Here is a 24,256-nt window from a genome sequence, read left to right on the forward strand (position 1 = left end):
TCACTGTGACCAGAGAGAACCTTCCCAGGTGACGGCCCTGGGGACACTAACTCAGAGCGAGTTGCTTGATGCTCGCCTAGTAGGAAAAATGTATACTACGAAAGCTCTGCTCCACCCAGCGCAATTCCGTTTTTTTGGGTACCCCTTGTGTGATGTCCAGCGCATCTTGATGGCTAGAGTCCATGGTAGGACAGGTCACAAATTTAAGTTAGGAAACCTACTGGTTGGCTCCTTTAACTATATGAATTCCTACTTTGTTATTATCGCTTACTTATCTAGCAAACATGAGAAGTTTGAGTGAAATCATCCTACAGTATAAAAAAGACTTTCCAATTGGATTATAAATGAACTCACTTTTAGGAGACAAAGGTAGGTTTGCTTGTTTTCTAATTTTACTTACTTGTTAAGAATATACAGAGGATAACATACAACAGTTCAACGTGTACAACTGATGGGCATTGATTACACTCCCACTCTCCTGATGGAAATTGCTCTGGACCCTCCTTTAAATAAACTCTGCTCTCTAAGATTCCTGAAAAGTCTTTGGGGTTCTTGTCATTTTAATACTACATCGGTTTTTCTCAAGAGCATATACTTCAGGGCAGATATTTCTTACTAGTTAAGCTCAACAATTGCTTGCTCTTAAGAAAACTTAAAGTTTAAAGACCAAGATATATATTTTTAAATATATCTGCTAATGAAGCCATCGATCAGGTTCTCTTGTCCCCTGTGGCTATGTTAAGTACCTATGTCTTCTGGAACGCCAAGCCAAAAATTATATGAAAAGAAATTTCATATGTCTCGTGTAAGGGAATTGACTGTCACGGAGTCAATCCCAACTCATAGTGCAGACTGGAACTCCTTAGGGTTTCCAAGACTATACCCTTTATGTGAGCTGCCGGCCTCATCTTTCTTCCCCAGGGCAAACTGGTGAGTGTCAACCTGACCCACTCTGGCAACAGGGCCACTTAATAAGGGCAACAGAGATCCTAATGTATTCCATCACATGCAGACTTCTCATAATGACAGCAATCTTAATGTTTGCTCTAGAAAGAAAGACATCAAAACCAGAAAATGAAAGGCTTAAGCATCACAACAGTCCTGTCCCATTGTGCATGAGGTCACCATGGGCCAGCCAACAACTGCCCCTCATAGACGGAAACAGTTGGGTAACCGTGAGAAGCTGTGAGCGTGGGAGGAGAGCATTACCTTTCACTGTCACATGAACACTCTGGCTGGTGGAGAGCTGCGGTTGGACCAGGACGTTACACGTGTACTCCCCCTCGTCTACTTCCTTTTGCACATCTGAGAGCTTTAGAGTTCCGTTGTTCTCAAATGCCACTTGGCGGTGGTTAAAAGGAAGCAAATTAGAGTTCTTGTACCATTTGATGGAGTAATATGGGTAGCCAATCACACGGCAGTGGATGTAGGTGTCCCGGCCTGCTATTGCTGTGATATTTTTCATTGGTCGAATGCTTGCAGGCCCTGGAGAAACATAAAGAAACTCTTGAAAATAATTTCAGGGTACACTTCATGTGGGAAAAAGAGAATACTTTCCCTTGAATTGAAAATGCATATTATTTTCATGTAGGCACATCTTTCCAATTAAAAAAAAAGTCTGCATTGGCACGTCCATGAAGAAGGTTTGCTTTGTGTTTCTTGTTTGTGATTTTTACGTTTTATGGCTTTCGAAGAAAATTATAAACGTTTTTAGCTTATCCGTTTCTCTTATTAAAATGTTTTGAATTACAAGATAAAAGGCAATCTATTCAATAACAAGTATAGCTGGTCTACGCTGAACAATAATGCTATTGAAGTGAAGACACTGGTGGCAACTGATGCACCATTTCACCCTCTCTATAAGATAGATTATGCGGGCCAAGTGTATGCCCTGTTGCACTGTGCACCCTAAGTTAAGGTACCACGTGCATGAAGCTTTCCCGTGAATGTAGTAAAACAGAAGGGACCAGAAGGAAGGGACATGCAGAGCATAAACCAGGAAAGCAAAGTTCAAGTGGACACACCTGAGATTTAAATAGATAAATAAATAAGAGAGAGAACAAGCTGACTGAAGAAACTGAAATGCCATGTCCAGCATTAACCCCCACAGTGCCATTCCTGAGTCGGAAGGAAAGGGTAGGAAATGGGAAGCAACACGTCATCCATTCTTGGCATTCCAAGACTCAGCTCGGGGCATGCAGAAACCTCCTTCTCCACTACCGTGAGTCATGTGTGTTTTTTTGAGGAGCTGATTTGACAAGCACCTCTTACGTTTATTCGAGCCTGGTACAGGACGACTCCAGCTGAGTTGTTGGCCGTGCAGCGGTAGACGCCCCCGTCCCGGACCTGAGAGCTGGAGATGTTCAGGTAGCTGACCACATTGCCCTCTGATGTGATCATCTGGCTGATGCGGTGACTGCCACCCTTCAGGATAGGGTCATCATCCAGCGTCCACGTGATCGTGGGCAACGGGGTTCCCTTCACGTTGCACATGAGGGACACCGGCTCAGCTGGACTCACCACTTTTTCACTAAAGGCAGAAATAATTTTGGGAGTTCCATCTGCAGAAAGAGAAATTATGGAAGGAAGTGACACATACGAGTTATTAAATAACTTCCATTTGCATTTATTTAATAATTAGGACATAGCTGTAGGGGCGATTAGTCTGGTTTTATTGGTGGAGCTAAGTCTTATAAGAATAATAATATTTCACTATTTTTGAAATAGGTAAACGCAGTGTTAGATAGGTCTAACAAATGTCTCCCACATTTTTGATGGTCATCATCAGAAAACTACAGTGCAACTCAGATGTTCATGGTAAACAATGCCAGTTCCCAAGACATCGACAATTCAAAACACGTATGTCCCCACCCAAAATTACAAACACATGAAATCCACAAACTAAAATAACTTTAGTGTCCTGCTTTCTTTCGAGGTCAATTATGTTAGGAATTGTTTGCAGGGAATTGTTTAGAGGAGTGAAAGAAATCCTTGACACTGATGATCTCAATTTCATCTTGATGTTTTTGGTAGTTTTCATAGTAAATGTTAAGTATACGTAAATACTGAAGGCTTTAGAAAGGCCTTAAATTAGTTATGAAACTTCTAGCATGTGGTACATAAAATACGACCATATATAATTTACCATTCAAAGTGGGGTACTTTCAAGATTGAGACGGGGACTACTAATTACATGAGAAAAACAGTTATAACCCAGGTCTGTCCCAGGTTAATTCTCCATAGAAAAATTTAATATGGTCAACAAAGATAAATGCCCATTTTCTGTTATTTTTTTCTATCAATTATATATACTGTTTTTACGATGAGGTGGGATTCAGAGATACAGAGGGCCCCTGGTGGCACAGTAAGTTCAAACCCACCAGCCCGTCAGCTCCCATGATGAGATTTACAGACGCAGCAGTTCTGCTGTGTCCCGTGGAGCTGTTACGAGTTGGAATTGGCTTGGTGGCACTCATTCAGGCTTTAATGCTGCATTACTCCTTTCATATTTTTCCATTGAAAAAAATAAATGAGAGGGCTTCAGAAAGTTACTTTTTCATTCACATTTGGCAGGATTTCTGAGTCCAGCAAAAACTAACAAACAAACAAAAGCAACTGCTCTCCCCAAACCAAACTCATTGCCATTTAGATTTTTACCCATAGTGATCCTATATGACAGGGGAGAGCTGCCCCTGTGGACGTTTGAGACTGTAACTCTTTGGGGGTGTAGAAAGCCTTGTCTTTCTACCTTGGAGCAGCTGGTGATTTTGAGCTGCTGACCTTGTGGTTAGCAACCCAAATGTGTCCCCTACTATGCCACCGTGGCTCCCAGGGTATCTTGTCTTGTCTAGAGGGGGCTTCTTAAAAAACTAATCTCAATGAAAGCATTTTCCCCATAAAACAGTATACTATTTAACAGATTGTTATTAATATCTTTTTACTAGCATTTGAAATATTAACAAAATAATTCATATTTATTGTTAATCAATTGGAAAGTACCACTAATCAAAAGAACCGAAAGACAACAAGGCTGAGAAGAGCCCACAATACAAACATTTTAAATATCCCTGAATTCCTCATCACCCTAGTCAGACCCATTGGGTAGGGCTCCCCTAACGGTGGTGCCTTTAAACAGTCCTCTGCCAATTCCCACTCTGAGATTCCTGATATTCAATTTCTTCGTCCTGACATTACATCAATTACTTAAATAACTGGAAAGTATAATTTCGTATTCATTTGAGGACACTGACGAACTTCCAGGAGACTGGCAAATTCCTTCTATTATGTTTAATCCCAGATACATTCATAAGTAGTCTATTCCAGTGTCCTTGGATTGGGAACTAGTTGTTAATGTCAGAGATGAGCACATAACTTAACATTAAAACTCAAAGCCCGTGTTTCCCCTCTTGAAACACTGCATATATTGCATCATCATGTTTTCACTCTAACTTCACAGAGAAATTAGAGTCACTTTGGCTGTTATTCTTTGAATATAACTAATCTGGTGCTTGGAGTGTGGGGGTTATTTTAATTGCCTCATAATTAAATTGTTCTGCAGGATGTGTTCAGCTGTAAGTCTCTCTGTGTCAGAGAAGTTGAGTCAGTTTCTCTGGATTAAACTAGGCACGAAACACGGGTTGAAAAAGAACTGGCGAGGTTTGAGAAAAAGGAGTATCACTGCTTAGGTCACGTAGATCGTGGCTGAAAGCAGAGAGTATCAGAACCATAGTGAGTTGTGTTTTATTGACTATTCAGAGGCATTTAACTGGGTAGATTATAACAAACCTTGGGCAACATCATGAAAAAATAGAATCCCACAACAATTCACTGTGCTCATTCAGAACTTGTACTTAAGCCAAGAGGGAGCCCATGGTATAGAACACGGGGAAACTGAGCAGTTGAAAATCAGGAAAGGTGTGCAGCAGGAATGTACCCTTCCTTTCACCACACTTATTCAGTCTGGATATTGAGAATGTAATCCAAGGGACTATTATTTTAGATGTCCACTCACAACAAGCTTTTAGGAGCCCAGTAGCTGCTCACCAAAGCAACGTACAGAACACTGTCTTTAGAAACTGTGTAATGCTACTTCACCCGGGCTCTTTCATTCTGTTCTGTCATCAGAAATGAGAAAACCTCGGCTTGGCTTTATACAAGTGTGGTCTCATGCCATGGTCGTCCTTTTGTGACTGACTAATTTCACTCCGTCTAATGTTTATTTTGCTCTGGGGTTTTTGTTTGTTTGTTTGGGGTGCTATTGGTTTCATTGTTCCACATAATTTCTGTGCCGAGTTCCTGTTGTTTATGGGTTTTCTTGACATTTTCTTTATTGCTGCTGTTGTCATGCTTACTAAACTGTTATGTTATGCTTTTGATAAGGTTTCTTCATTGTCTTTAAAGTGGTCTCTAAGATGGAGATATTCAATATCATATGTTGGCTCTTGTGAACTTGTTTTCATTTTCCGGCTTCAATCTAAACTTGTGGATAAGCAATTGTTGGTCTGATTCACAGTTGACCCCTGGACTAGTTTTAAGGGATATTATTGAGTTTCTCCAATGTCTCTTTTCACAAAAGTAATCGATTGATCTCTGACTACTGCATCTGGAGAAATCCAGGGTATCGTCATCATTGATGCTGCTGAAAAAGATACTGCAATGTAGAAGCCATTGGTCTTGCAAACATTTGTCATGTGATTCCCTTTCTATCATTAGCGTATTTCCAACTATTGGTAGTTCCTCTTTATTTCTGACTTTTGCATTTCAGTAACCAATCATAAATGCATCCTGATTGCATGTTTGATCAGTTTCAGACTGAAGAAGTTGGGATAATTCCTTAATTTCTCTTCATCACTGACATTAGTGATTGGTATGTAAAATTGAATAATCGTTTTATTAACTCTTCTTCTTTGTAGGCATATAGGCATTATGCTATCACATGTAACATTGTACAGAGCTCGATGATAAATAACGAAATCCAAATCCGAAGGAGGGAAGAGTATCCGAGTTTAAAATGTAAACACTCAATTTGCATAAGGCTAGTGGATGACATTGAAAACTCAAAATCCACTTGCAGGGGCCGCACAAAGATAGTTTCTGGGGGCCCTCCTCTGACTACGGGGGAGGGCTGTAAATAACCTTGGCATGAGACAGAGGCTATTGTAAACTTGAGTATGGAACATGGTCACTTGCTCTCCTTTTTCACTCATTTCGGATTTTTTCTAGTTTTCCATATGATCTGCTTTTGTCTCAACGTAGATTTTTTTCTCTGCTTTATTTTAATATTGTCATTGTCTTTTCTGTCTTTAAATAAAATTGCTGTTTTGTTTGTGTGTGTGTGTGTTTCCCAGTACATGATGCACGGGATGGGAGGACATAGATAGAGAGAAAATTGGTGTAATGGCTTACTGGGGGTCTTGGGGGTGTGGGATGTTGAACAGAAATGGGAGCAAATAATAAAGGCATGGTGTGGATATCTACATCTATCTATCTATCTATCATCTCTCTCTCTCTCTCTCTATCTATCTATCTATCTATCATCTATCTACTTTTTAAATATGATTGAACGCTGGAAGCATTTGATATGTGATATAGATCTCAATAAAACCATTGGGGGCATAGATCTTGAAATATTCTTTTTGATAATGTGTGGTTATTCCTCTTGGATTTGTCCTTCCTGGCATATTAAGCCATCGGACTCATCCAAAGTGGTCAGTATCAATCCATTTCAGCTTACGGATGCTTCGGATATTGGTTTCACTACATTCCATTGTATTTTTGATAACTTCTAATGTTTTATTTCCACAGTTCGCATATTCTACCTTCTGATTACTAATACATGTTGCAGCTGCTTCTTCTCATTTTGGTTTGTGCCCCCTCAGCAAGTGAAGGTGCTGAACGCGTCGCTACGTCCACATCAAGAAGGCTGACTGCACGGAGAGAAGCCGCTCTTCCTCAGCAATGGTGCATCTTCCACTCTGCGGTGCGCATCTTCTGGAGGTCACCGCACCATGTTCTGCAGCTGTCCACAAGGCTACCGTGCCTGCTCCCTCAGAAGGGGAGAGCCGATTCCTTCTTGTTAATGCGCTCTTGCAATGGAAGCTCTACTGAAACCAGTTTGCCAGATGTGATGCCACTGGAATTTGAAATCTAGGGGGCACATCTTCCAGCACCTCAGCACCTCACAAAGCACCATCGTACGACAAACTGAGAGATAAGCAATTGACTATTTTAAAGAGAATTGTTGCTTTGAGAAAATTTAGTTTTTCAATCCATGAAAATGATCTTTTACTTCATTTTAAAAAGTAATCCCAATTATATATTAGGAAGGCTTTATAATTTGAATGCTTCAGATTGGATAAATTCTTCTACTTTTCTTATCTTTCTATCTGTTAATTTCTTTAAATGTATCCTTAAATTTACTAATCCTTTCTTCTTTCTTCCCTAATCTGTTACTATAGCCACTAGAGTAAATTTTCACATTTGGTTTTGATACATTCCACCTATTATGACTACTTTATCCTTTATGTTAATGACCATTTTGAAAATAGCAGTCTAACTAAAGTCTATGTCTATTAATATTATCATCTGAGTGTCTACTCAGGGTCTGTTTCTATTGCCTATTGTATCTTTTAACCTTTGGTCATAGTGTCTTTTAAAAAAATCTATTTGTTATTATATAATTGGGTATCCTCCAGTTTTGCAATTTTTCAGTTCACAATTTGCAAAGATGTTTATTTGCAGGTTTTGACACTCCTTGCATGCATTTTTTTTCCTCCTTCTTGAAATTTCTCTGTGCAATTTGAAACTGTTGCGGCTGATTTAACAGCCCAGATCTTTGTCTTCTGACATGCCAATCCCATAAATCTGTATATTTCTGGTCTTAGGCTGATGACGTTTGTGTGTTTGCTATTTTCCCCTACACCACACAGTGTGTGTTTGGGGGGTGGGGTGGGGAGGGATGTATCAATGTGGATATAAGCTAATTCTTTTGCTTTCTTTCAAGGGTCAAATCTTTTTCCAATTACTTGCCATGTATCTCTAATATCTCTGTTTAGTTTTGCTCTTTTCAAAGTTTCTAATTTCTACCCCTTCAGAGTTCATCTGAAACTTGCCATATTACCGTTTCCAGAAATGGAAGAGGTTATTTTTCGGTTCCATTTTCCAGTAATTCTGGTTTGATACCTAACCTGTAACTCTTCGATTCCAGTTCTTTCAGCCTTATAAGAAATGTTCGTGATAAGAGTTGTATGAGCCCCTAATAAAATGATTAAAAAAAGAAAAAAGAAAAGACAGCACTTTAGGGCAACAGTTGAACTTTGAATTTTCTGGCATTCTCCAGAGTCATAAAGTTCAAGTTGTCTTTTCCTAAGCAGTGCTGCCCACGTTACTGGTTCAACAGCACAGATGGCCCAGAGACCTCAGGCACATTCATCCCGGCCAGTGTCAGAGTCTCAGATCCATGGTAAAATGTTTGAAGAGGCTGCAGACTATTATGTTTCACTATAATAGTATTTCCAGAAATAAAGGGATTTGCACACTAATAAAACAATAAAATTATGCAAGAAAAAAAAAGAACTGTTCCTTGGTTCTTTTCTTCTGTCAGCGGTCATTCCTGGCTCCTAGTTCTTAAAGTTTTATGTAAATCCATAGCTATTTCAGTGAGAATAATGGGAGTTGTGTCAGAGGAAAGTAGTTAGGCACCATTTGAAATAAAGTATTAGATATGTATTTGCAATTCCATTTGGGGTCTATTTTGCTACATTAGCACTGTCATCTCCCACAAGAGAAAAAAATAAAATGAAGCTCCTTGTCCTGAATGGAAACTGGCATGCGACAAATAAATCCGTGAGGATGCTCAGGATGCTCCTCTGCCCCCTCTTTTGTTCAAGTGACAGGCTTTTTGGGAGATGAAAGCAGACGTTATTTTCCCAGTGAGACTTTAGTGTCTTTGAAATCTTTCCTGCTGTCACTCTCTGATAACCCGAACTCTTTCGACATCATGATGGATTATCAATATGCTCTTTGGGTTTTCTCAATCACAGGAGATGGTTGCCAAGGTAATGAAGCCTAGACAAGTCATCTCTCCCTTTTACAAAAAGAACTCCAAAATTGTGTCAGGACCACATTGCATCATCATTATCAAATGGCCTCTATCCAGGTTGATTACGATCTGCACTTAATTATTATGTGGAACGCAGGGTCAGGATTGTAGTATGAGGATTATGCACTCACCTAATTTCATTTTTGCTTGAAAAACTCACTTTTATAACTTGCAATGATTTCCTGAATAAAAAATAAGAATCGTTTTGCTAAGGCCTGGCTCTTCTGAACAGTTAGCTAAAGTTAAAGAATCAATAGCAGAAATGTCCTCAGCATAAGGATGTATGTAACCTTACTTTCCTATGTAAATGAACTTAGTATTTTCACCTGTAGCTATACGCAGGTCACTTTGTTATATTATGCAATTGATTTCAGACTCATTTTAAACCATATAGACACAATTTCCAACCAGACAAAGATAAATGCTGGTTGAACTGTCTAGTGATAAACCGCATGTTACTTCCATGTTACCTGTGATAAAAGTTTCATTCCTTGGCTGACTGATAGGCTTGAAGATTTCTCTGTGCAGTGCTCAGTTAAGACAGGAAAAATGTATAACAGATCTATATCCCAGTAGCCAAAACCCCAAAGTAATTCCTCCTGTTTTTCAATCACCTAGATTTGTGGAAATTTGGACCCAACCATGGACAACTATACTACGCAGAACATTTTTCCCACTCCATAAGGCATCAGAGTAAAATTCCTCTCTTCGCTTCTTACACAATGCTTCTCAACTAAGGATTACTTCTCTTCCATGACTCCTCAGAGGGTATTTGGCAATTCCTGCAGTAATTTTATGTTGTTCCAATTTTTTTGGAGAGAGAGAGGGTGTTTGGAGGGGTAGTACAATTAAAATCTAGTGGAGAGAAGCCACATTCTGTAATGTATAAAGACAGGTCTCCCAACAGGCTACTGAGACACTCTGTGTCAGAGGATAATGAATTGTCAGCCTAAGCAGGCATTTCAAATTTCTAGGGTTTATATCATGACAAGTAATGGTAACACAGAGTGGGCATCCTTTTTGCTACTTCAATTCATCTTATTTGGAAAATACAATTCATTTCATCAGGATGTGGTCTTTCTTTTATGTGCCTGAATTAGGTAACATATAAAGTTGACTCACAAGCCCCCTCAGAATAACAGAAACCCTAAGATTGACAGCCATTGGTGTTGCTCCACCCACTCGTTGTGATATGAGTGCTTTGGAGTTGGCTCGTTTTCAGCTTAACTCTATAAAGTAGCCCACTGACCTTCAAGAACCACCTGCACATAGTCTTGCGCAGACAGCTTATCCTTGCGAACAAAGCACTGGTATGCGCCCCCGTCACTTTTGACCATGTGATCCATTATAAGGTTCTCGTGGTTGATCCCTGTGATCCTCACATTTTTTCCAGGATTGAGGATTTCACCATTTCGGTACCAGGAGAGTTCCTGGTCCTCAGTTCCTGTGACACTGCAGGACAAGGAAACTTGGCTCCCCACGCTGCTTTTAACCTTCCTGGGGCTGATGGTGGCTTTCAGTGGCTCTGGAGATTTGGATAAGGGAGGGAAAAAGAAGTTAGGAATATCGCATATGTAAATGTTATTTCCACAAGGTGCAGAACGTTTGACAAGGTGGAAAATGCAGTGTTCCAAGCATACTCTATACCAGTCTTAGTAAACAAACAAACAGAAAACGTCCTTAGAATCACTATTATTTCATAGTGCCCCATTGGGAACACCTTATTGTTATTTGTCTGTCCAGCCATCCTTTCCTATGTAGGAAATGGACCTTCTTGACTCAGTTGCTGTCTCACTAAGTACATGTCAGGATGATAATATCAACCTTTTGGTAATAAAAAATGCAGGGTGCTTAAGAACAGTAGAGGCAAAAGCATTTACATATTTACTCTTCTTTGTTTTGTCCCAAGGTAGGACAGGTGGGCTTTCCAAACTTGGCCATTCTTTAACCCTTATATGCATATACTCACTCACATCATAGATTGTGACTTCATCAGTACCCAAAAGACGTAGCTATCACCAAAGAGTGCTACGAGAATATTTGACCATGAAATGAGGGAAAAAAATCATTAAAATGAGGCTGAATGGTATGAACAAGGATGAAAATCACATCCTTGATTTCTTATGTTTGAATTTAACAAATCCTAATGCAACCTAGCAATAGAGCATCTACTATGTGCCAAGGACTGAGTAACCTCCCAGATGAAATAATGTTGAATGATGCAGAAGCATACTAATACTGTGGTATAACTAATATGTACTACAAAATCATTACTTAATCTAGTCTTCCCACTATCCTATAATTTTGAGTCATCATTTCAATTTTATAGACCAGGAAATGGTCACTCAGATTAGTAACTTCAACAAGTCCACTCAACAGGTAAATAACACAAGTTAGGTTTTTCGGGTTTTTTTTAAGTTCTTATGACTTATCTTCATTTTATCATTATTTCAATACATTGTTAAAGTATTTGGTTCAAAGGAGCTCATAGTCTGCTAAAGAGATAAGAAAAATACAAGAGTGATATATTACAAAAGTCTAGTGATGCCGAGTGTGCTAGAGACATTAAACAGGTGGGAAGAAGTCAATGAGAAGATTGGGGAAGTCATTCTCCATAAAGGATGGATGGGATTAAGACTGAAATGCATGGGGACAGGGCATTCCAGAGAGTATGAACTGCACAAAAATGGCAAGTAATCATGCCTGAGGAAGCGTTCTAATTTTGTTTGGCTCTAACACAGAGTGGATAAAAGAGAATATTAAAATAAATATGGCAAAATCAATTTAAGACAAGATGCAAAAGACATTGAGATTTGCGTATTCAATTGAAAGAACCAGAGGAAGTGTTCAAATATTTTCAGCACATCAATGTCATGATCAACCATGCTTTTTTCTAAGAGAACTGATTAGTCCATTTGTGTTGGATGAATTAGAGTGGGCAGGAAATTGGTCAGTAAGGAGGTAATACAAATATCTTACGGTCTGTAACTTAGGTCTAATCTAAGACAGGAAGGCAATGAGCAGCATGGTTGAGAAACGCTGAGACTCGGTCTTGAAGACACGGGAGGACTTGCCTACAGAGAGAAGAGAGAGAAGAGTATCCAGGATTTAAATGTCATATATGCACGGTAGAAATGGCACCAGGTTCAGTTCAGAATATGATGCTTCTTAGTTTCTAACGAAACATCAAAATGAAGATATAAAACCAGCAGACACACTCCTCTGGCACTCAGATAGGAAATGAAGGTTAAAGATACACATTCGGGACTTGGGGGTGGGGAACCAACATATAAAAGATCAAGTAGAAATAGTTTCAGGATTTTGAACCCAAGGGGTTGCTCTCTGCTCAGAGAAGAAAGCCAACGATGACAAAGGCAAAGAACAGTTCAGAACAAAAGAAGAAAACATTTGAAAACATAGGCCTTCTGAACTGCCCAGCTAAAATAATTTGGAGATGAAAAGAATGGGACCAATGATTGGGGGGGGGGGGGCGGCAGGAGGGAGAAGGAGAGGTGGGAGAAAGGAGGAGGGGGGGGGGGCGGACCAACAAGTGAACTAAAATCAATGGAGAGAAGGGTGTAGGATGCCTAGAGGGGCTCAATCAAGGCAGTGTAGCAGCGAGGATTTACTAAACCCCTAAACCCGAATGAAGGCCGAACATGATGGTCGGACAAGAGAAAAGTAAAAGGAAATAGAGGAAAGAACCAGGAGTCAAAGGACATTTATAGAGGTCTAAGTACAAGCATTACATATGCAAATATATATATATATATATATATATATATATAGAGAGAGAGAGAGAGAGAGAGAGAGAGAGAGAGAGAGAGAGAGAGAAATAGAACTATCCATATCGATATAATTTACAAATTATCAAGGGTTCATGAGGGAGAAGCGAGGGGGGAATGAATATTTTGAGAATGATGAGGGTAATGAATATACAAATGTGCTTTACACAATTGATGTATGTATGGAATGTGATGAGTTGCATGAGCCCCCAATAAAATTATTTTTAAAAAAAGAATTAAGGTTGCAGATGGACATTAGTCCTCAACTCAAGTACTCCCTCAATACAAGAATATTTTGTTCTAATAATCTGGCATTCTGTGACATGATCTCTGAAGACAAAGCGGAAGCAAATATGCCCAGCTATCAAGAGCTATAGTGTCTGGGATCTTAATGGCTTGAAGGTAAACATGCAGCCATCTAGCTCAGAAGCAACAAAACCCACATGGAAGAAACACACCAGCCTGTGTGATCATGAGGTGTCGATGGGATCAGGTATCAGACATCTAAGACCCAGAACAAAATCATACCCAATGTGAATTGGGGAGGGGAGGCATGGAGTGGAGGCCCAATGCCCATCTGTAGACAATTGGACATCCCCTAACAGAGGGGTTACAGGGGAGAGATGAGCCAGTCGGGGTGCAGTATAGCACCAATGAAACGCACAACTTTCCTCTAGTTCTTTGGTGCTTCCTGCCCCCCACTATCATGACCTCAATTCTACTTTACAAATCGGATTAGACCGGAACATGCACACTGCTACAGAAAAGAGTGCGAAACACAGGGAATCCAGGATAGATAAACCCCTAAGGGCTAACAATGAGAGTAGAGATACCAGGAGGATTAGGGGAGGGTGGGAGAAGAGGAGGAAACCAATCACAAGGATCAACCTATAACTCCCTCCCAGGGGGATGGAAAACAGAACAGTGGGTGAGGGGCAACGGAGGATGATGTAAGATATGGAAATAAAAATCTGTAACTTATCAAGGGTTCGTAAGGGAGGGCGGGTAGGGAAGGAAGGGAAACAAATGGGGAGCTGATATCAGGGGCTCAAGTGAGAAGAGAATGCTTTGAAAATGATGATGGGAACATATGGGAAAATGTACTTGATACACTGGAGGAATGTATGGATTGTGATAAGAGATGTAAGAATTCCCAATAAGAGTATTTAATAAATTTGTTTAAAAGAATATTATGCTTCTAAGTTTCCAACTAAACATCTCAATGAAGGTATGAAACCAGTAGACAGGCTCCTCTGGCACTCAGACAGGAAATGAAGGTTAAATATTCACATTTTGGACTTGGGAGGGGGGCGGTGTGTGGGAGACAAACATATAAAAGGTCAAGTGCAAGTGGTTTCAGAATTTTGAACCCAAGGGTTTGCTCTCTGCTCAGAGAGCCAATGCTGACAAAAGCAAAGAACAGTTCAGAACGGAAGACAAGAACCTTTGTGAACATAGGCGTTAAGAATTGCCCATCCAAAAAATATTTACTCATAAAAAACCGAAACAGACTTACTTTAAAAGTATACAGACTTGAATTAAAATCCTATTGTAATATGTGACCTTGGGCAACGCCTGTAAACGTGGGTTTCCACTTTGGCAAAACGGAGTTAGCTCTTTGGGCAGGACCGCTACGAGGCGTGCGGGCGGCGATGGGAAAGGCTGAGTGGTGAACGGCGAACAGCAGCTCCAGCATGGCAGCCATCACCCCCAGCGCTCACTACCATCCAACTTACGTTTCACGTACAGGCGGCCTATCACCTTCGCAGTCCCATATCTGTTGGACACTTCACAGACGTAGCTGCCCGAGTCCGAGGGGCGTGTGCTCTCAATGAGCAGCCCTGTCACAGTCTTCTGGAACCTTCCAGAGAGCTCCAGAGGCATGTTGTCCTTTAGCCAGCGGTAGTCTGGCTCAGGGTGCCCGAGCGCTTTGCAAGGCAGTTCCACGCGCTGCCCTGCCATGGCTGTGCGATGATCAAACCCGTCCAGTATGGATGGGGCCGAATTCGCCGGGTCTACAGGAGAAACGGAGAGCTCTTAGAGACAGTGAGTGGGGGGTTGGATGAGGGGTCATCCGGCATTGTTCAGCAGCGTGTGTCAGGTACATTCTATGCATCCTAGCAATCACCGATACCCACTTTTAAGACTTTATATCTGCACAGGGGGAAAAGTGCTCAGTTCATAGACATACAAAAACACTTCGGAAGGCTGGGAGTTGGGAAGAGCTTCCGCCCCGGTTTCCTTGGAAACAATGCACAAATCTAGAAGCATCATGCCTCCAGTGGAGTCAACCGTTCACTCGAAGAACTGAGTTCTCTTATCAAACTCCCAGGAGCCTGGTGGTGTAGTGGTTAAGCACTGGGTTGCTAACGCGAGGTCAGTAATTCGAACCCACCATTCAGTTCCTCCGGAGAAAGGTAAGCCTTTCTACTCCTCTAAAGAGTTCTTGCCTTTCTACTCCTCTAAAGAGTTCTTGCATCAGAAACGTGCACGGGCAGTTCGACAAGGTCCTGTAGGGTGGCTATTACTCAGGATTGACTGGATGGGAGTGAGCTTTATTAGAATTGGTGTTTACAAAAAGAAAGCAAAAGAAATATAAAAATATTGCACCCCACCCCTCCCAGACCCACAAATCCCATGTATAGCATTATTCAAAGGGTACTGAGCAATGTGGAAGAGTGGAAGCATAGTGGAGACAACAAACTAAACGAAACTGACTGCCAGTGAATCAGTTTAGACTCCTAGCACCCCTAGAGGGCAGAGGACAAGCATTCTCTTGGATTTTATTTACTGGGGCGCAAAGCCTCATTTTCCTCCCTCCGAGCAGCAGGTGGGTGCAAACTACTGGCTTTGAGGTAAGCAGCCCCAGGTGCTCTGCTGTCAGTGGAGATACAGTGACCACAAAAACACACACACCTCTCGGTGACAAGACTCTTAACCTTCCACTTAATTAAAATTTATCTCCTCCCCCCCCCAAACAAGATAATCCTAAACCTTTGGAGTTTTGAGTAATGGCTTTATCGTGCCAATGAATGGGGCTGGCCAGGTCACATGGGCCACCAGGTAACCTCTGGAAGGAAAAAAACCCTCAATTATGCTAAGGCTAGCCAATTAGTTAATTTTCTGTGTGTTTTGTCAGTAAAGGTCAGTACAAATAGCCCATAATTAGGCCACCTGGTTATCTGGAATGATCTCCCTAAATGCATACAGATGAACCGCACCAATAAATACAATATACTTTTATTTCTTTGGTGCTTCAATTCTTTTGAGACTGAGAAATGTCAGCAGTTTCCTTTCCAAAGAGCAATGGCAGTGAAATCATTTTAGCATACATTTAGCATGAGTGAACTTTATGTCACAAGAAAATGAATTTTGTATCGAGCTGTTAAATGGAGAGTGTGTCGCTTATTCATTTAACAGTTGTTTTCCTCCATGCGCAAGAGCAGCACGGAGCTCAGCACTGAAGACAGTGGGTTGGGAAGGAAGCAGGACGCTCTCTTGATGCCAGGTGGCTCATGGCAACAGCAGACCACAACTCAAAATTACAGCAGCTGTGATCTCGTTCATTTTGACACACAAGGAGCCAATACAGGGCAGGGTAAATCTGCTCCTGTGGGTTCCCAAGACTGTAATTTCTCCAGGAAGTAGAAAGCCTCATCTTTCTCTTGCAGAGCAGCTGGTAGTTTCAAACTTCTGACCTTGTGGTTAGCGACCCAATGTGTCTACCCACTACTCCATGAAGGTTTTTGGCAAGGCCAGCATAAGGCATGTATTCAGAACCAAACTCACTGCCGTCAAGTTGACTCCCACTCACTGTACTTGGGAGACAGCCAAAAGGAGTCTCCAACCTGCCACCTGGCTTATGTATTTTGGACCTGTCATACTTAAAATAGCATAAACCAATCCCTTTTAGCAACTCAATCTATTGCTCTCTCGCTCTCTCTACACACACACACACACACTGAGCTGTGATCAACAAGGTCAGCAGTTTGAAAGCACCAATCACACACACACACACACACACACACACACATTGTGCTGTAGCAACTCAATCTATTCCTCGGCATTCCCACACACACACACACACACACACACACTGAGCTGTGATCAACAAGGTCAGCAGTTTGAAAGCACCAATCATCCGAGGGAGAAAGATGGGGCTTTCTACTCTTGTAAACAGTTATAATCTCAGAAAATCATAGGGGCATTTCTACCCTGTTTATATATATACACACATATAGATACATTAATTTCTGTTATTACATGTCTATATTATACATACATATATACCAAGGTGAGTAAGAAAGAAGAAACCTTTATTAAACAGAAATGTCAAAATGAGAAACCATTGATTTCTGAAATGTTTTCCATTTGGTCTATATACTTATAGAAGTGTTGTTTCCATCTTTCCAAACCTTCCTCAAAGAATTCTGAGCTCTTTTATTTATACAACATCAAAATGCCAGTTTGGGGATGCTCCAGGTACTCCAATGGAGTTCCTTTCAATGTTCTTGACGTTTGAGGGGCAAACAGAAGTCTCCGAGGGTAAAAGGAGAGCTGCAGTGGGAATGGAATCAGGTTTCCCAAGGACATTCTTTTAGGGCAGCCATTGTATAACCTTCTAAGAATAAGCAAATATATTGTCATGAGGGAAAACTTTTTTTGGCAAAATGTTTCTGACTCTTTTCTTACCAGTGCGGTTTTCAATTTTCTAAAAACTTCATCATCTGTTTCCATGATCATCCTTTGTCCTTTGAGAAAAATCTATCAAGATGATCCTGTTTTGATCGCCAACAAAACAGTTGGCATGACCTACCTAACTGACCTCTTAGCAGCGTCATTCTGACATTCCTTTTCTTTCTTTTTTTAAAAAAAAATAATTAAATACTTTTATTAGAGGCTCTTACATCTCTTATCACAATCCACACAATCATCCATTGTGTCAAGCACATTTGTACACATGCTGCCATCATCATTTTCAAAGCATTTTCTTTCTACTTGGGCCCTTGATATCAGCTCCTCATTTTGCAACCTCGATCCCCTGCCTGCCCTCCCTCATGAACCCTTGATAAGTTATAGATCATTATGTTCATATCTTACATTGTCCACTGCTGCCCTTCACCCGCTTTTCTGTTGTTCGTCCCTCTGAGAGGGGGTTATATGTCTACTCTTGTGATCAATTCCCCTTTTCTCCTCCAACCTTCCCTTATCCTCCTGGTCTCTCTATTCTCATTGACAATACCTTTCAATGAAAGCAAACCCTTGTCTATAGTATTCTGAACACGCATAATGTCACCATGCCATGAAGCTACTCTGGACTGAGATGAGAGACACTGATCATTTTCTCTTTCCTTTTTTTCTTACAGGCTTTTCAAGAGTTTATTTTTAGGGTACTGATTGTTCTCACCATTAACAAAGGCAATCACATGATAACTATACAAGTTCCATGAACTCCTTGAAGCATCCTTGTGCAGTGATTATGTTTTATTGACTTTGTTAAGAATGAGACTAATCATTACCCTAAAAATAAAGTCTACTGAGAAACTACTGAAAGATAAAAGGGACAAAGTAACAGTTGGCCTAACTGAAAAATAGGGAGAGAAAATGAGTCTTGTCAAGTTCAGAGGGGAATTATCATTAAAGAATTACAGTAAAATAATTTTTAAATAATTTTAATTTCTTTCATTCTAACTCGTATTATTTTGGGATGTTGAAAGATGAATGAGTAGGTTCTGGTTAATTTGAAAGAAGAAGAGAAAGTCAGATAAAAAATTTTAGCTAGAAAATTCACTTTGAACTCATTATCTTTGGAGTACCGAGAATCATGGTTTTAATTACTTCCTCCTCAAAAAAATGTACTTCCTTACAATGTTCCATCCCTATCCCTGATACAGCACCATTGCAAGCAAAATAAAATACCCTTAAATTATCTACAGAAAATAACTGTTAGCTAATCTCATTCAACTGTCATAAAATTCTAGTTTAGTAACCACAGAACAATTTTACATTCTGAAGCTACAAAGGCAAAGGTCAGATATGATTGTCTAATACTAAGATAGCTATTTCACATTTCTAAGCTATCTACAGAATGCTAATGTATCACTGTGTGAATGAATTGTTCATTTGTTTGACAGATAGGTCAATAAAAAGCCAGTTGTGAAATTACACAAATGGTTGCGCTGGTATTTATTTTAAATATAAACTCCTTAAAGGGAAATAGACATCTGATATGAAAAACAAGTTAGAATCCATTGCTTTTAAGAGTCCTTTACCCAAGAATAATCCCAGAAGGTAGTGGGCTAGCCTGAATATCATTCAGACTGTAGATATGGATGATTTCCCCAACATCGTTAGGGCTAATGTTGGGCTATAAAAGGTATGGCCAAGAAGTCCCTGCTTTCCTCCCTGTAAGTGGTGGTTAGTACTGTCAGTAACAGAAATCGCTGGCTCAAAGGAATGTGAAGGTTTATAAAATGGGAAATGACTTCACTTGAAGTATTTGTATTGCATTGTATTGGCATTTATTTAAACCAAATTCTCTTTGAATGAGTTGATTCCAACTCATAGCACCCTTTAAGACAGTAGAACTGCCCCATGTGGTTTCTAAAACTAAATTTTTAAGGGAGTAGAAAAATCTCATCTTTCCTCTATGGAGCGGCAGGTCGGTTTGAACTGCTGATCTTGGAGGTATCAGTCCAACTCATAGGTACTACATCACCAGGGCTCATTAAAAACAAAGCAACAATAACAACAAAACTTACTGCCGTTGAGTCCATTCCAAACCTCACGCATAGAGACCGTATAGGACAGAGCTTTGTTTTTCTTTGTTTTTTAAAAGAAAACCTTAAATTTTCTGGAAATGAGGATCGTGAGATTCCATATTTCTTATTTTGGACATATGATCAGTAAATATATATTCTTATTTTTTTTAAAAGCATTGTGTTCGGTGAACTTGAGGTTGTGCTCAAGGAGGAAAGCCATTGTTGAGATGGATTAAGGCACTCATTGCAACAATGACTACAGTAGACCGCTGGTCATGCAGGTGCACAGTCACCATGCTGTGGAGGTGGCCCAGTGACAACTAACAATAACAATACATTTGCTAAGATATTTATGCGGCAAGCTAAAGGCTTTGTATTTATCTGAACTATCCTGATTTGGGTCGAGTCACTCCAGGACACTAATGAAGACAAATCAGAAATAGAAAGCATGGTTTTGATGAGGTTTTACCTGATACAAAAAGTCTAGCGCTGTTACTCTGTCTCGTCTCCCCAGTATATCTATGCCGCGTGATACAGCGGTAGTTATACAATCCATCTTCATTCTGTACATCTTTAATATACAAGGCTCCCGTGGATGTGATGAGAAATCTAGATCCTGAAATACACAAAAATGATTGCCGGATTAAAAGCAATGGAAAGCAAGCCAATTACAGAAACAAATCATCAAATACTTGGGGTTTTAACTGAATTAACATATGCAATGGCTTAAAAGAGAGTGTGCATTATTTTAAGTGTCCAAGCTATTTACATTTTTAACTAGCTGAATTTACAAGCATTTAGTAAGCATGTTACACAATAAATATCTACTTAGAAAATCTAATTTCATAAATTAAATATTTAGGTCATGTCTTTTATAGAAATAGTTGGTATATAATTGCTAAGGAACTAATTAGTAGACTTCCTTTTTGAATGATGTAAGTTAACTAAGTATGAGCTTCTTTTGCAAATTTCTAACTCATGAAAGTGTAACTCATTCTAACTCATTTTTGTCCTCAATAAAAATATAAAATACTTTTAGGCTACACACCAATAAGATACCCCAGAAACTTCTCAAGGAAGACTGCTTTATTTTCTCATAATAAATAACCAACCTTTATTGCTATTAATAAGATCAAGTTTTTCTTATATTTGGTGTTCTAGAGTGTCTGATGTATCTTAATAAATAATTTTAAAACAACTATTCAAATACTACTCAATGCCAAGGAGCCAACGCTGACTCATAGAACTGCCCCCTGTGAGTTTCAGAGACTGGAACTCTTTAAGAAGTAGAAAGCCTCATCTTACTCCCACTGAGCAGCTGATGGTTTTGAACTGCTGGCCTTGCAGTTAGCAGCCCTACTCAAAACTACTATGCCAATCCGTATTTTTATCTTAGAAAGAAAAAAGTCAGCCCCCTGGTGACATAGTACATTAGCCTGCTAACCGTGAGGCCAGGTGTTCAAAAGCACTGGCTGCTCTGTGGGAGAAGGCTTTCTACTCCCCTAAAAATGTACAGTCTTGGAAAACCCCAGGCCCATACTTTGTCTAATAGCACTGCTCAGATGAGAAGTGACTCCACGCAAGTGAATTTGAAGAAGTTTTTTTTTAATCAGAAGTACAACTCCATGTATTCTTTCAACTAGTGATTTTTGCCAGGACAACTTGAGTTGTGGTATGGAAATGGCCAACATTAATAGATCAGACATTAGGTTTGATAATAAAGATAAGAATGGTTTTCCCTCTGTAAAGAAAAATGGCTAGCGACGACGTCACTGTTCAATCATAATTGGTGGTAAACCAAATGAAAACAAAAGAGTTGACTTCCAACGTAGTTATTGTATCTCTACAGTGTTGTTTTTTGTTTGTTTTTTTTTTTTTCAATTCAGGCTTTTCCCAAGCAGACCGAAGGGCATTATCTTTGATCAGAAACTGCCAGTCGGTCTAGTCCACAGAAAGTAAAACTTCAGTGGTAGCATGTGGATGAGCCATCCACTGTAGAGATACAGAAACAGAAAAAGTATGTTTTCCTGATTATTTTCTGTGGTTCATTTTCAACTTCCTGGGGTTTATTTTAATCAGCGTTTTAAGATTAAGCAGAACCTCCAGGAGCCTTGATGTCATTTTTCTGAGCTTTCACATACCAAAATTGAAACCAGGAGTCCCCAAGTCGTTGCTTGGCAACCCACACTCTGTGAAGGCTAGGCTTTATTCATAAATCATTTGCCTAGATAAACATTAAAACATTAAAATGGCTTATTATTTCTTATGCGAGGTAACAACCATTTGAAAGGATATAGGGGGAAATGGGGCTGTGAAAAAACAACCCATTGAAGAACACAAACAAAAAAGAGACCCAACGTAAGTGTTTCAAAGGAACACAAATTAATTTTGAAAAAGAGCATGAGGCACCTCTGCGTAATATGTCAAGTTTTAAACAATTTCACTTAGTTGCTTATTTTCAAACTTACTTCAAGTATGCTAAATATTAGAATTGCTGAAAAGCCTCCAGATTCTGTCTACTTGAGATGGTGCTTTGCTTCCCTACCCTCCTCAAAAGGAAGATCTAAAAATACTTTTTGCCACTTGTCATAGGTCATCATGCTCTGAGCCAATATATTTTGCATAGTTACCAATGCTTTCATAACCAGTTCTTCTAGAGTGCATGGTGACAGACATAAGGGAGTGACAAAAAATAAGATAATGTATGTAATTCCTGTCACCTTTCTAACAGGAGTGCTTGCATTGGGACTGACAGGCGATCGGCAGTGGCAAAATAGAAGTGGAAAGCATTCTGTGTGCCATTCTGCAGACGTGCTATAAAGGCACACAGGTAGGAAGAGTATGCATTTATCACCCCCCGGATTCCTGAAGGGGGCTTTTCTCCGGGCACATTTAATCGATTCACCCACTATGTTTCTGTGACTTTTTTTTAAGTTCACCTATGTAACATGCTTGTGTGGGGCAGAGAACAGCTTGGCCTTTGTTCTCGGTTCTTTTAAGTAAGGCCAAGCCTGAGGCCATGCGTCCGGCTAACCAGCTGAAGAGGAACTACCTACGGGTAAGACATTGTACTCCTGGTGGCCAGGAGGAGAGGCTGGTGAAAAGCCTAGAAACCTGAGGCTCCGGGAAGCTTCCCGGCTGTCGATCATGGGCAGGGCAGGGCAATACACCCTTCCTTGGAGCATGGAAGCTCTGTGCCGGAGACCATGTCCAGACCTCCCCACATCATGCATCTCTCAATTTGTATTCTTTTTGATTCGACGAAATCTGTAGGTGTAGGTATGACATAGTTTCCTCATGATTCTCTGAGTAGTTTCAGTAAACTATCAAACCCACAGAGAGCGACCGCCTTTCAATGTCTGAGCTCGAGCGCACCTTAGGGTAGTCAGGGTTGGGCAGAGAGCACCACTTGGGCAGTTGGCTATGTGGGTAGAGAAGTGGGAAGGTGAGGAGTGGATCAAGCTGCACCTTCGTGAGGCTGAAATCAAGCTGGCCCAACGCCAATGGAATTGGCCTACTTTGCTCTTGGTTTGTGGAGTGCTGAATCAAACTATTGTGAGACCTGTTGCTTCAGAAGCACCTGGATCTTTGGGATCCTCTTGCAATCACATTCTGCGAGGTTCATTGTAAGGACTGGGGAAGGGGTTGACAGAATTACCCAATTGAATTTGAACTCTCTCTGCCTAGCCCCTCATTTCTCATTGAAATCAGGTGCTCTTGAGTCATCGTTGACGCATGGCAACCTGGGATAGAACCGTGCTCCACAGAGTTTTCAACGGCAGATCTTTCGGAAATATGGACCTGTAAGCCTTTATTTCCAGACGCCTCTGGGTCAACTCGATCTACCAGCTTTTTGGTAAATAGAGCGTGTTAACCATTTACACTGCCAAAGGACTCTAATTCTCACTGAACCCCATCTCGAAATTGATCAACATTTAAAACACACGGTAAAGAAACAGGAGGAGTTGTTGGGTGCCCTTGAGTAGTTAGGACTCAGTGACACTAGGTACAATAGAATGGAACATTGTCCCATCCTGGGCCGTCCTCCCAGTAGTTCCTGTGTAGTAGAAGCTTCCCATTAAGAGAAGGCCCAAGAGCCCATGTTTCTGGAGAAAACTGAGTGCAACGCCATCTTGTGGGAGCACCTGGTGTTGCGGCTCCACAGGTAACAAAGACTAATTGTAACCACGCCCCCCAGGAATTTCCATATCATTCACAGTACCTAATTCCCATCCTTACATAAAATTTAAAAGTGCGCTCCTATTAAAACTGGCAAATGTTAAGATGCAAATTAAACTACATTTAGCTGCAAGCACACATACTTTCTGTCTCACACACACCCATACCGACCTGGACTGGTCAGAACTACCTGGTCCCAGACAAGGGTGCAAAGCCACACTTTAATAGCTAGGACTACATGCCTCAGGACAACATTAGCACTTCAGATGGAAACATTTTCTTAAGTAGATTTCACACTCTTCTGCTTTTTAACAGACTTCAAGTCAAAAGCGAGAGCTGAGCGAGAATGAGTAATGCTGACATAGGAGACAGTCATTATTGCACTGCCATGGTTGAGCTATGTTGCTCAGCTATTGGAGCGATGTCTCAGA

The 24,256-nt window shown here is 40.4% G+C and overlaps 1 protein-coding gene across 1 annotated transcript in view; it reads right to left on the reverse strand.

Annotated features, from left to right (window-relative positions):
* DSCAM (DS cell adhesion molecule) overlaps positions 1-24,256 on the reverse strand; it is a 617,895-nt gene that overhangs the window by 275,529 nt on the left and 318,110 nt on the right. Inside the window, exons 4-8 of the mRNA XM_045284541.1 lie at positions 20,116-20,262; positions 14,622-14,900; positions 10,350-10,625; positions 2,265-2,561; positions 1,210-1,485 (exon numbers count right to left, since the gene is read on the reverse strand). Coding sequence (XP_045140476.1) covers positions 1,210-1,485; positions 2,265-2,561; positions 10,350-10,625; positions 14,622-14,900; positions 20,116-20,262 — 1,275 coding nt within the window. The remainder of the gene's footprint in view (positions 1-1,209; positions 1,486-2,264; positions 2,562-10,349; positions 10,626-14,621; positions 14,901-20,115; positions 20,263-24,256) is intronic.

The sequence above is a fragment of the Echinops telfairi genome, unplaced genomic scaffold (assembly GCF_000313985.2).
Source record: "Echinops telfairi isolate 266 unplaced genomic scaffold, ASM31398v2 ScPeMD7_7469;HRSCAF=8507_0, whole genome shotgun sequence".
Classification (NCBI taxonomy): Eukaryota; Metazoa; Chordata; class Mammalia; order Afrosoricida; family Tenrecidae; genus Echinops; species Echinops telfairi.